Raw genomic sequence first — 14,025 nt, 5'->3', positions numbered from 1 at the left:
TTAAAAACCGCTACCCACTACCCCTCATGACTTCGACCTTTGAACGCCTGCAGGGCGCCAAGGTCTTTACTAAGCTGGACTTGCGCAATGCTTACCACCTGGTCCGGATTAGGCAAGGGGACGAGTGGAAAACGGCGTTTAATACACCTTCTGGCCACTACGAGTATTTGGTGATGCCTTTCGGTTTATGCAATGCTCCTGCAGTGTTCCGGAATCTAGTCAATGACGTGCTGAGAGACTCATTGAATAAGTTTCTGTTCGTGTACCTCGATGACATTTAGATTTTTTTCTTCGGATCTTGCCAGTCATGTCAGTCATGTTCGTTATGTTTTGGAGCGTCTTCTCAGCAACAACTTGCTTGTCAAAGCCGAGAAATGTGTTTTTCATGCTTCCACAGTTTCTTTTCTTGGGCACGTCATCTCAGAGGGGAGGGTGGAGATGGACAGGGAGAAGGTCAGGGCTGTAGCGGATTGGCCGACCCCGGGTAGCCGCAAACAATTATTACGATTTTTGGGGTTTGCTAACTTCTACCGGCGGTTTATCAGGGGATTCAGCTCCATCACGGCGCCAGTACATGCCTTAACTTCCCCCAAGGTCCCGTTTTCTTGGGGTCCTTCGGCTGAGCAGGCGTTTTCTGAGCTCAGGGCCAGGTTCACCTCGTCCCCCGTGCTTAGTATGGCGGATCCAGGACGGCAGTTTGTGGTGGAGGTGGACGCGTCAGATGTCGGGGCAGTGCTCTCTCAGCGCAGCAGTGAGGATGGGAAGCTGCACCCTTGTGCTTTTTTCTCCAGGCGGCTGACCCCGGCTGAGCAGAACTATGACATCGGCAATCGAGAGCTCCTGGCCATCAAAGCTGCGTTGGAGGAGTGGAGGCATTATCTGGAGGGCGCAGAGTACCCGTTTGTGGTATGGACCGACCATAGAAACCTTGAATACATCAAATCTGCCAAACGATTAAATTCTCGGCAAGCTCGGTGGGCTCTGTTCTTTACCCGGTTCGACTTTGTAGTGTCGTATCGGCCTGGTTCTAAGAACGTGAAGCCTGACGCCCTTTCCCGGGTCTTTGAACTGGATCCTGCTCCTCGTTCCCCCACGCCAATTTTACCTCCGACCTGTGTGGTGGGGGCGGTGATGTGGGAGATTGAGGAGTGGGTTCGGCGGGCTCTGGAGGGGGTGACTGTGCCACCAGGTTGTCCTCCCAATCGCCTGTTTGTTTGTCCCCCGGTACGGTCTAGTGTTATTCAATGGGCTCATACTAACCTTCTGTCTTGCCACCCAGGAACTCAGCGCACCCTGTTTGTGGTGAAACAGCGCTTCTAGTGGCCAGGAATGAACAGGGAGGTCCATGAGTATGTCCGGGCTTGCCCTGTTTGTGCTCGTAACAAGACCTCTCGGTCTCGCCCCTCTGGTCTGTTGCAGCCGCTCCCAGTACCCACCCGACCATGGGCAGACCTGTCAATTGACTTTGTAACTGGCCTCCCGGACGCAGAAGGGTTTACCACCATCCTCACCGTAGTGGACCGGTTCTCCAAGATGGCCCACTTTGTGCCCTTAGCGAAACTCCCATCAGCCAAGGAGCTGGCAGAGGTCATGCTCACGCAGGTGTTCCGCCTTCACGGGTTCCCGCGGGACATTGTCTCTGACAGGGGGCCTCAGTTCGTGTCTCGGTTTTGGAGGGAGTTTTGCAGGCTGTTGGGAACTACGGTGAGCCTTTCGTCCGGTTACCACCCAGAGTCTAACGGCCAGACGGAGAGGGTGAACCAGGAGCTGGAGTCCATACTTCGGTGTCTGGTCTCTGACAGCCCGGCTTCTTGGTACAGGCAGTTAGTCTGGGTGGAATACGCGCACAATTCCCTGCCCTGTTCGTCAACTGGGCTGTCTCCCTTCGAGTGTGTGTATGGTTACCAACCTCCCCTGTTCCCTGCCCTGGAGTCGGAGGTTAGTGTCCCGACAGCTCTGGCGTTGGTGCGGCGATGCAAGCGCGCTTGGCTTAAGGCCAGAAGCAAGCTCTTGCAATGCTCTGCAGAGTGCAAGCGGCTTGCAGACCGGCGCCGGGTTCCCGCACCAACTTACGATGTTGGTCAGCGTGTGTGGCTCTCCACCCGGGACCTGCCAATCCGCTCAGACGCAAAGAAGCTGGCGTCAAGGTTTATTGGACCTTATCCAATAATTAAGCTGGTTGGTCCCTCTGCAGTCCGCCTTCGTTTGCCCCGCTCGTTTCGCGTCCACCCCACCTTTCATGTGTCGAAGGTTAAACCTGCCCGGGAAAGCCCCCTGGTTCCCTCTTCAAGAGCCCCTCCTCCCCCCCGTATTGTAGAGGGTGAGGAGGTTTTTTCAGTCAGGCGGCTCCTGGCAGCTCGCCGGCGTGGACGGGGGTTTCAGTACCTGGTTGATTGGGAGGGGTATGGGCCTGAGGAACGTGCCTGGGTACCTGCTAGGGACATCTTGGACCCAGGCATGATCAGAGACTTCCACAGGCAGCATCCTGAGATGCCTGGGCCGTCTGGAGCCGGTCGTGGAGGGGGGGTACTGTCAGGAACTAGGCTTGAGGTCTCCTTTAAGAGTGGGCGGGCCATAGGTCTGGGCTTCCAGCACCACACCTGTGGCCACTTTCTGTGATCACCCTGCTCTATATATGTCCTGTCTGTGTGTTTGTTCAGTGTTGGTTTGTTTGTTATAGATGTCCCGTCCGTCCGTCCGGTCCAGTTTGTTAGTCGTCCAGGTCTCGTCCGTTTTGTCCCGGGCGTTGGAATCGAGTCTGCTGCACTCCTCACGTCAAGGAGCATCCTGCTATCATCAGTCTGTGCTGTCATTAAAATAAAAGACTTGCTTGAACCCAGCCTGCCTCCAGAGTCCTGCACTTGGGTCCTGTCCGTATCCCTGACAACATCAGCTAAAACATCTGCAATTAAAGCAACTTTTACTGATATAGTGCAAAAAAATGTGCAGTCGTCCAGCCCTTGGTTTGGCATGCTGATCTGATTTTGGCCCTGCGGGGTAAATAATTGAAGAGCCCCACCATAAACATTGTAGAGGCAGCAGTATGCTGTGAGAGCACTTTCCTGGAAGATTTGGTATAGTGGGAAGGAAACTGCGTATAGCCTTTTCACAAGAAATATTGGATTAAAAAAACTTAATCCAACAGCAAACTGCAACTACTGTGCATGGATAGTATGAAAAACTACATTATTTTAGGATAAACCAACTTTTATCAAGATACAGGGTATTCATACTGTACTAATAGTGATTAATTGTTACCTAAATTATTAATGTTTATCAAGTTTTTGAAACCTCATGCAATCAGGAATCAGGGTTGTTATGTTCTCATATGCAAACAACTGTTCTCACAACAGGAACAAAGCTGAAAAAACTCTTCCCAGGATAACTGCAGCTCCAGCCTTCTGAACCAAACCAGAATGTTTGGAGAGCAGAAAGCAATCGGAACAAATCCCTGGCTCCTGCCAAGTGCTGCGCGCCGGCTGGACGGTGAACACAGAGACTAAACCCCAAGAAGAGAGCACACACAGGGCTGGACATATTGTCTCGTCCTCTTCACTGCCATCCTGCAGGTGGACTCTGGTGGTGCTGGTGGACTCTGCCTGTCTGCCGTGTAGTTGTGTTGGGAAGTGGCTGATAACCATTCTCACTTGACAGAGTAGCTTTTGAAACCTGCAACCAGCCCAGAATTTGGCTCATTTCACACACAATTTCACCCTAACAACAGCCTAGTTTGGAGAAGCCTAAGGGTTCTCCACACACACACCCCTCAGAAGGAACATTCGCACACACAACACACACTTTGAACCCAAAAGAAAAATCACTCTCCTACAGTATCTAAACCTGAAGACTTCTGCAAAAGATACTCGACATGCAATCTATCAGCTACAGGACTGAAGTTTAAAACTCAAAACATATGCACATGGGTTCAAAACCCAATGTGAGTGAAGATTGCTTGGTAACTACTAAGAACAAACACCAAGAGCTTCAGACATACGCTATCTGCCCCCGAGGGCTCAATTTGTGGGAAGAGAAAAGGAAGAGAAAAAGCTCCTGCTGTTACCTCTGCAGGACTGCCTCTCATCCAAGAAGCTTTGTGTGGGACATCCAGCCGCACACACACCATGGAGACTGTGGCTGGAATGTGGCAGCATCACCTCCTCCGGTTTGAGGCAGTGGAGGCAGTCTGAGGCCAGTGGGCCCACACATGAGCGGCAGGTGGGATGACAATCTGAGCACATGGACATTAGTGTCACAAGACACACAGACCACCCAAAGAATTCCTGGAGATTCATTGCTCACTGTGGCAGCTGTTGTCCTGAGAGTACAGACCCTCCCCACAGGCTTCAACACACTGGCCCTGGTGGAGATACAGCCCACCGGGACACCGGGTGCACTGAGACACGGAGGGACCCCAGCAGGAGGTGCAGGAGCTGTGGCAGCCTGGGGAGACAGAAAAATCTTTGAGGGTTCCACACATAAAGAAGACAATGAAGAAAGTCATGTGTTTCTCAGCAAAACCCGAATCAGAACAGCTGGACTTGTTTCACTTCTGATCCACGTGGCTTAATCAGGTCATGCTGCTCCCACAATGAGGGTCAAAAGGTGTCCCAATCCAGCTGTCCTGATTCAGTATGCCATTGGGGAGCCTGCTCCCCGTTGAAGGACAACACATCCACGGAAAACCCCTCCACAAAACTGCAACCCAGACAACTCATCCACGGACAGCACCCTCAAAAGACAACTCATCCACGGAGAGTACCTTTAGAGTACAACTTGTCCACAGACAGCACCCTCAGAGGACAACACATCCACGGATGGCATCCTCAGAGGACAACTTGTCCATGGACAGCACCCTCAGAGGACAATATGTCCATGGATGGCAACCTCAGAGGACAACTCGCCCAAGGACAGCACCCTCAGAGGACAACTCATCCACAGACGAAACCCTCGGAGGACAACTCGTCTAGACAGCACTCTCAGAGGGCAACCTGTCCACGGAGAGTACCTTTAGAGGACAACTTGTCCACAGACAGCACCCTCAGAGGACAACTCGTCCACGGCCAGCACCCTCAGAGGACAATATGTCCATGGCTGGCACCCTCAGAGGACAACTCGTCTACGTACAGCACCCTCAGAGGACAACTAGTCCATGGACAGAACCCTCAGAGGACAACTCATCCACAGACAGCACCCTCAGAGGACAACTTGTTCACAGATGAGATTTCAGAATTTTTTGGGAGAAAATAAATCCCGTACAACATACTTTTACACATTATTTCTAATTTCTATTCTATATATGTGTCATTGTGTCATATATCTACTATACAGTATGTCCATATATATTTAATAGTATAAATGGCTTTGTTTCTCGCAAAGAATGGTCTTCTTTGCACACAGGACGCCCTGTCCTTAACATGTTGGAAGGTGGGTTTACGTGATGCACCTGAACACATCACTTAAAGCTGTCAGCTACAAAGCTTTTCAACTGCAAAGCCTAATTGTTTTCTGAAATCCATTTCTGAAAATCATATTTCTGAAGACCGTATCTGAGCCGGTGCACGTGGCCCGCTAAATCAGCCACTGCCTATGTTTTTGCGGCAAATATATATAACATCTTATGTTTTGGGGTAAAAATATAGTTAATAATCATTCCAAATATGTCAACTATACTTTGAAATCCAATCCTCCAAATCAATAATGCTGAAATTGTTTTGTGGACGAGTTGTCCGTGCACCCTTTCGAACTGGATGACGGAGGAGATGCAGAAACGGTGCAAGGCCCACAATATAAGTGCATGTGTGTTTTGTTAGTATTTTGGATATACGTAGTCTAATTGAGTGGCGTCTACCTGAGGTGTGGGGTTGTTTCAGGCTCCTGCTTTGTATGTTAGTGAGTATGTCAAAGGGTTTGGCCTCACGGTACTGTTTAGCAAAATCAGTGATTTGACAGTCCTTTCAAAGAGGCAAATGAAGAGTGTCAGGGTGAAAACAAACAGATTGGGTGACACTGACACCAATATTGTATTTCTTCATACAAGTGTTTTGGTAAATTATTATTAAATGAAGAATTGTTGGTTCCAGTCTTTTTCTTTACCTTTGTTGTCACATCCTGAGGGAGGTCCTCAGGATCCAACACCAGTGTCAGTGTCATTCTATCAGAAGACGAAACATGTGGCCCATTGTTCAACTGATGGGACCGCCCTCTTGTTGGAGAGCCATTTTGGCTTTCAAACATTTACAAAAAGTTCAATTTCTCAAAATGAGTCATTTTGAATTTTGCATATGGATATTAAAGTGCAAACAGTGGGTGCCCATTGTTTTCTTGATCTTTCGTCTGACCACATGCATCACAGCAATGATATTTGCAATTTTGTTTTACATAATTAAAGTAAAAATATACCCATGAATAAATCATGTGCTTCTTCTGCGGTTCCTTTTAGTGTAACAGGATTTTGAATAGAATAATTTTCAATGTTGAAAGTCCATTAGATTTGTTAATTTAGTTATGATGGAGGGACTAAATAAGTGAAATAATTAAACTGCATCAGCCTGCATTATTTCCATCAAATGGCGGTTGAGCAATGAAAAGTAACACTTACCTCTGCATCGGTTGTGTTTGTCCAGGTAATGCTGATTGGGACACTTGGAAAGACATTTCCCATGATGCAGAGCAGTTCCTGCTGGGCAGCTCATACACTTGGGATTGTCAGGGAAGCAAGATGCACAGGAAGAATCGCAGGCTGTGAAACACAGCATGTAAACATCAAAAGACTGCTCATTAGAAGAAATCAAGTCAAAAACTAAAGCAGGGGTCTGTAGCCTGGCGCTTGCAGCCACATGTGACTCTACCACCCCTCTGCAGTGACTCTAGTCTGTACTGACTCTAGTCTGTAGTGACACGAGTCTGCAGTGACTCTTGTCTCTGTTGTGACTCTAGTCTCTGGAGTGACTCGAGTTTGTACTAACTAGTCTGTAGTGACTCTAGTCTGCAGTGACTCTATAGATTCTCTAGTGACTCTAGTCTGTAATGACTCTAGTCTCTGTAGTGACTCTAGTCATTGCAGTGACTCCAGTATGCAGTGAATCCAGTCTGTACTGACTCTGGTCTGCAGTGACTCTAGTCTCTGTAGTGACTCTAGTCTGTAGTGACTCTAAATGGTAAATGGATTTCACTTATATAGCGCTTTATAGCTGTGTGAGCAGCCCCAAAGCGCTTTACATAGTTCATCACATTCACCCATTCAAACACACATTCAGACACTATTGGAGGCTGCAACCATGCAAGGCGCTGTCACTCCAATTTGGTGAGAACTGCTCTACCAACCGAGCTATGACGCCCCATACCGCAATACCCCATACCGACTCTAACCTGCAGTGACTCCAGTCTGTAGTGACTGTAGTATGTAGTGACTCCAATCTGCAGAGACTCTAGTCTGTAGTGACTCTAGTCTGTAGTGACTCTATAGGCTCTGCAGTGACTCTATAGGGTCTGTAGTGACTCCAGTCTTGAGTGACTCTATAGACTCTGCAGTTACTCTAGTCTGTAGTGACTCTAGTGTCTGCAGTGACTCTAGTGTCTACAGTGACTCTAGTCTGCAGTGACTCTAGTCTTTAGTGATTCCACTCTGTAGTGACTCTTGTCTTTGCAGTGACTCTAGTTTATAGTGACACGAGTCTGCAGTTACTCTAGTCTCTGGAGTAACTTGAGTCTGTACTGACTTGTCTGCAGTGACTCAAGTCTGTCGTGACTCTAGTCTATACTGACTCTAGTCTGCAGTGACTCGAGTCTCTGTAGTGACTCCAGTCTGTAGTGACTTTAAATGGTAAATGGATTTCACTTATATAGCGCTTTATAGCTGTTTGAGCAGCCCCAAAGCGCTTTACATAGCTCATCACATTCACTCATTCAAACACACATTCAGACACTATTGGAGGCTGCAACCATGCAAGGCGCTGTCACTCCAATCTGGGAGATAACTGCTCTACCAAATGAGCTATAACGCCCCATACCCCATACTGACTCTAGTCTGCAGTGACTCCAGTCTGTAGTGGCTCTAGTCTGTAGTGACTCTCATCTCTATAGTGATTCTAGTCTGGAGTGACTCTAGTCTGAAGTGACTATAGGCTCTGCAGTCACTCTAGTCTGCAGTGACTCTAGTCTCTGTAGTGACTGTAGTCTGCAGTGACTCTCATCTCTGTAGTGACTCTAGTCTGCAGTGACTCTAGTCTCTGTAGTGACTCTAGTCTGCAGTGACTCTATAGGCTCTGCGGTGACTCTTGCCTGCAGTGACTCGTGTCTGTAGTGACTCTAGTCTCTGTAGTGACTCTAGTCTGCAGTGACTCTATAGGCTTTGCAGTTACTGTAGTCTGCAGTGACTCTTGTCTCTGTAATTAATCTAGTCTGCAGTGACTCTTGTCTGCAGTGACTCGAGTCCCTGTAGTGACTCTAGTGTACAGTGACTCTATAAGTTCTCTGCAGTTTATTAACCAATTGTGAAGCTTTCTGTACATTATATGAAACAGGTGATTTTTGATTGGTTTGCACACCAGACTATCTTTCTAAATATTTTCACTCACAATTGAAGATGACCAACGAGACATTTAAACATAGACAAGCTCTTTTTCACTGGTAAATATGCAGGTTTAACTGTATGTTTGATATGTGGAGAAACTCCACAAAAATTTCATGTTAAAAGTGTGAAAATGGCTACAACCACAAGAGGGGTCTAGAGAAAGGAATGCATTCTATATTATTCTCAAAACTGGTGAATTAGATAAAACAGAGAAGATGGCTGAAAGAACAAAAATGTTAAGAAATTGTATTTCTGGTACATAAAGAATGCAAGCTAAGATAAAGTTTGCATATGTACCTGAAACCGTGATATATTGTATGCAGTAACTTTATGAGCTCTGATATCTTTATTTCAAAGGTGAAACATGTTTTGTGTTTTCAGACAAATTGTCTCTGTTGGAAAGAGACAAAAACATCTCTTGTTGATAAATGTCTCTGATCTTTGGTCTTAAATAGCGGCTCCTTACAGTTTACTGTGTTTTTCAGTAAACATGCTGTAACATGCCTTTCTCTCGTGAAAAGTGAGAAATGCTTTTCCACAGCCTGATACAGCAGACAGCAGCCCAGTTCAGTTAAAACTGAGAGAAGGTTAATGCCCTTCAGCTTCCTCATGACAGCGAGATTATAAACCAGACATTACAGCACAACCTGGTAAGTTCAAATGAGTTTGACCTTTTTCCAGACAGTTCCCTCGGTTTTGACATTTTCTGTAAGAAGGCTCCTTACTGAAAGCCTCCAAACTCCCAGGACCTAAATGAGAAGAAAGGCCCTCCTCCACCCCTGCGGCTGTTTTGAAACACAGAAAGAGTTGAAGCATGTGCTGCTAAGTTCACCATCGACCTGAGGGAGCCTAGCCTGCTCCTCTTGAAAATAGAAACCATCCATATTTATACAGGATGTCTTTGTTCAAGTAGCCTCATTAGTGCCAGAAAGAGCTGCTAATTATAGTCTTCTTGCATTGTTTGTTAGCTAAATCTGGCTGCTGCTGACGTATCATTCTGAAGTGGATGCTGGCAAGAAGGTCCACAAGGATACAGGAAAAAAGAGCCGAAACAAACCTTGACCCTCAATTCACCACTGATATTTAAAACTAAAACGAAACATTGACCTCTTCCACTTTTACTGTATTTAGCAGCAGCACATCTTGAGACATCTGGTTTAACCTGAAAATTAAAATTTGCTGCACACTGATTTTCTCATGGACAACAAATGTAGCTGTATGTTCCTGCTGAAAGTCTCTTCAGAACATACATAAAACAGTGCCATCACAGATACAATAGGTTCAATGTTATTGAGACTGAAAAAAGTGGTGCTGAGAATTGCTTTAAATCAGAAGTCCTTTCTAAGGCTAAAAACTACTGAAAAACACTTTTCAATGTTAATCAGATGATCAACTCTTGACAGTTTGTACCAAACCCATGTCTTAAATTTATTTTATTTTTTTCCAACGCGTGTTTAAACCTGTCTTAGTGACTTCCGGGTCAGCAGTCTAATGCAGTAGACGTGCGTTTCAGAGCTCCCGATTTTTAACATTCCTACTCAGGCATTTGGCCTTACTTATTGTTTCTCTGCCTGTGCATTACTTAATATATAAAGTCCAAGTGAATCCACATTGAAGAAAGCGAAGACAGAGGAACCCGGGTGAGAAGAATCTAGCATCAGAATCAAAATCAGAATCAGAATCAGAATCAGAATCAGATTTATTTGTCATTCACAGGTACAGGTACAGGTACAACGAAATTGCATAGAAAGTTTTGGGGAAAGAAGGAAAACATGAGGTGAGGAGAGGAGGGAAAAAAGGCAGATTAAAGACTATGCTCTAAGGAGCAGAGTCTGTAATTGGGGAAAAAACCCCCACCTCAGGCACATTTAGCATCAACACAGACAGGTTACAACAGATTTCTCGAGACAGCACTTGGGATATGTGAAGGGTAGTTTTGCAGCCCGCCGCTAGGAGAAGGTGTTTCGCGCGCAGCCCCTCGGGCGCGCAGCCGCCCTCTTCCAGCGGCCTCTGCTGGGGATTTGGGTGAGGTGCACAGCAAATACGGTGAAAGGTGCTGGTAAAATTCCAGTGGGCAGAAATGTCCGGGGAGGGAGGGTGGGAGGAGGGGAGGAAGGCCAGGGGGGGGGGGGGGGGGTTAGAGCCTTCATTCCACACTCACATCCAGGAGAGTTGAAGACAAAACACAGCCTTAGCGACTGGGTGTCTGGGAGTCGGATGTTGATTATCTTTGTTTTCGTTCAGGCGCTTCAGCTTTGTCTGTCGACCTGGTCTGGTCTCCAATGCTGCTCCAATTGTGGCAAGATTTTTTAGCTTCCCAACCGAGTTCGAATATCCTCCAAGATCGATCCAATTTCGCGTAAGCGTTCAAGAGTTGTACTCTTGAGTTTGTTTATCACCTGAGTCTGAGCCTTCAAAGCTCGGCACAGTCCTTCAGTGACGATAGGCAGCCTTCCCAATGCGGCTGCCCGCGTCTTCTCAACTTTGCGATAGATCAGAAAGCCGCCAGCCCCAATCAGCAGCATACCTGCTATCATGAATCCCAATATGTAGATGTCCTCCATGTCCTCCATGGAAAGAATGGCCAAACACAGTTGCCTCCAGGAACCCCAGGAATTCAGCATGTATCCGGCTGCAAACGTCCCATCGGGACATGCGGGCTCTCCTTTGCCCGATCTTCATGTCGTAAAAATTTGGTCGATCGCATTGAGAGACCAGCTGATCAATTCCATGGTTCCGGTTAAATTCGGATGCGGGTCTGAAGAGATTCTCTTGATAGATCAGACACAGGACAGTACAGGACGGGAGCAGCAAGCGGGGAGGGCGAGCGGGAGAGGAGAGAAGAGAAAAGTGTCCGCCTTCGCTGAGAGCCGGAAGAAGAATCATCACTGGCATGATCTCAGCATTGCTAACCGTGAAATGCTAAGCTGAAACCTAAACTAACTGACCTCGAAGGGAGAAGTCAGCATCCTCGGCATGCCCGAAAACATAGAGGGTCCCCAACCAACTGCCTTGTTCTCCCAACTGCTCTTCGATTTGCTTGGCACTGATATTTTGCTGTCCCCACCTGAATTAGACTGGGTTCGCCGCACACTAACCGCTAAACCGGGCCCGTGGGACAAGCCACAAGCAATGCTAATCTGCTTTCACCAATTCAAAAACTTGGGAGAAGGTGGTGCGTGCTGCTCAGAAACTGTGGGGTACACTGAAATATGATGGCTATCCTAGTCACATCTTTGAGGTCTATACTCCCGAGGTTGTGGAGCAACGTGCCCAGTACCGGGACGTCATGAAGAAGCTATACAAGCTCGGCCTCAAGTCTGCCCGCTGCTGCCCGGCTAAGCTCTTCATCGAAATTATATTTCTCTGCACATTTCTGACTCAATGCAGTAATAAAAAGATACAGCCTGTCATATTTACAGGTTAAAGTGATTTTTGATGGTTCGCTGCTAATTGTCTCACTAACACAGATTTCGACACAATTGTGAACAATATTTGAGAGAAATGGGCCTTTTGTGCACATAGAAAAATAATTTGATCTTTGCGTTAAGCTCCTGAAAAATGGGAGCAAAAATAAAAGTGGACATATTTGTCAAGGAAAATGCTTCATTTATACTATCTCTGATCTGTTTTGTAAAATCAATAAGAACTTGGAAACTGGATCAATAAGAATATATTTTAATCCCTGATGACATTTGAAAGATTAGTAGTTTTTAGATTATCTCTTGGTTGTTTTCGCACAGTAACTCCTTCAGATGTACAGATAACAGTTCAAACAGATCCAAACCCAATAAAAACCCATTTTAGCCTCATTAGTCAAAGGGAGAATGTCATGATTACCCTATATAAATATCCTGCCAACATAAATGGAGAAGAACTATTATATCGGACCAGCTATCATTCCCAGTGCTTTCAACACTTCAATACACAAAATGAGAGATGTTTTAACTGTACCGTAGCAGATGCCTGTCTGACTGTAGAAACCCTCGCCACAGTCAAGGACACACGAGCCGTCTTTCAGCAGGGCAGCCTTATCCAAACAGGACACACAGTTCTGCTGGCCGGGTCCTCTGCAGTTCAAGCATGAATCATGACAGCCTGTTGATGAAAACAAGGACAGAATATGGTTCAGTTCAATTCTGTGTGCAATGTCATTGGTGCAGATTTGTGTTAGTCGGTTTCCACAACTCACATCTAAAGTTGCAGGTACACTCAGACAAATCTGAAGTTTGAACTAACTTACAAATCAACACTCTCAGAGAGCAGTCAGACAGAATGTTGTTTTCCAGTAACTACAGACAATTTAAAATGATTTGAGGAATAAAATCAATGAATACTCAGTAGAAAATGATAGCAGAAGCATGAACTCTGCACTGAGTGTGATTGACTGTCACGGCTCACACAGTTTGTGTTCATGTACAAGGGATTATTAATAGTTGTCGGTAAAGACCTTGTGGCATGTTGACAATCTGACAATGCTGCCTTGAATATTAGTGAACTGAGAAGTCTTCAAGCTGCTTGGCTCAGGGCATTGCCGCTAACAAGGGTGGGCCTGAAGACTACTAACAGAGGAGTTGGGGCAACCATGGAAAGTGACTTCTGGGGAATCTCAAAGCAGTTTGAGGCACTATCCATTATCTCAACTCAAGTTGTGCTCAGCAAGGTTGGAAATCCACTGACATCAAATGAGACAATGACGAGGACAGGTAGAGAGAGGACATTGTGGATTTTCTGAACCGTTACTAGAGGAAGGGCTGGAGCTTTCTGTGACATCCAGAGGAGATGGAAAGCTTGGTGAAAAGGTCTCAGAGGTGGACGAGACCAATAAACAGACAATCCAAGTGTTTCCACTAGTTCTATCAGACGATTCACCACCCAAAACCCAAAAGTCTATAAAATGTAAAACATTTTTAAAATAAAACAACAGAACAGTTTTTTGAGGAGCCATCTGCTGATTGGTCAGTGATTTACTACACGCCCTCAATATTACAATATGTCGGCTGTATGAATCCACTATTGTTAACATATTCAGCTTTGCACTGGTTGTTTTGGGGTTTTTTTGTTTGTTTTTTTGCTGTGTACCTTTCATGTTGGTCCCCAAAAGAGCAGATTCTAGGCAGGGACAGAGACTGGGACTCTGAAGCAGACGCTATGGCCATAACTGATGCTCTCCCGAGTCTGCTCGTCGCGTCACATCACGTCGCTGGCCAGTGCTCCATTGCGTGCGCCGCCGCATGCCATGCCAGAGCTCCGGTTCCTGGACACTGGAGTTCCAGAACCTGCCGGTGCGTGCGACGTGACACGACGTGACAGAACGTGAAGATCAGACTCGGACTGCATCCACACGTGGTGCACCGGGACACCGGAGCTGTTCCGAGTCCCGAGGTGTGTCCTCGCATTGCGTCCGCGATCTCTGTCCCAACACGGAAGTTGAAGCGGCTGACATTATATGT

At 46.6% G+C, this 14,025-nt stretch overlaps 1 protein-coding gene across 1 annotated transcript in view; it reads right to left on the bottom strand.

Moving 5' to 3' along the window:
* The window catches only part of fras1 (Fraser extracellular matrix complex subunit 1), a gene marked incomplete at its 3' end in the record, with an annotated part of 263,420 nt that overhangs the window by 65,637 nt on the left and 183,758 nt on the right, over positions 1-14,025 (bottom strand). The window contains exons 14-17 of the mRNA XM_080499235.1: positions 12,527-12,670; positions 6,599-6,739; positions 4,300-4,440; positions 4,061-4,228 (exon numbers count right to left, since the gene is read on the bottom strand). Of these exons, the coding sequence (XP_080355361.1) occupies positions 4,061-4,228; positions 4,300-4,440; positions 6,599-6,739; positions 12,527-12,670 (594 nt within the window). The remainder of the gene's footprint in view (positions 1-4,060; positions 4,229-4,299; positions 4,441-6,598; positions 6,740-12,526; positions 12,671-14,025) is intronic.

Source organism: Blennius ocellaris (genome assembly GCF_963422515.1).
Source record: "Blennius ocellaris genome assembly, chromosome: 7".
NCBI classification, from domain to species: Eukaryota; Metazoa; Chordata; class Actinopteri; order Blenniiformes; family Blenniidae; genus Blennius; species Blennius ocellaris.
Note: the sequence above shows the minus strand (reverse complement) of the source record. Positions and strands in the feature narration are given on the sequence as shown.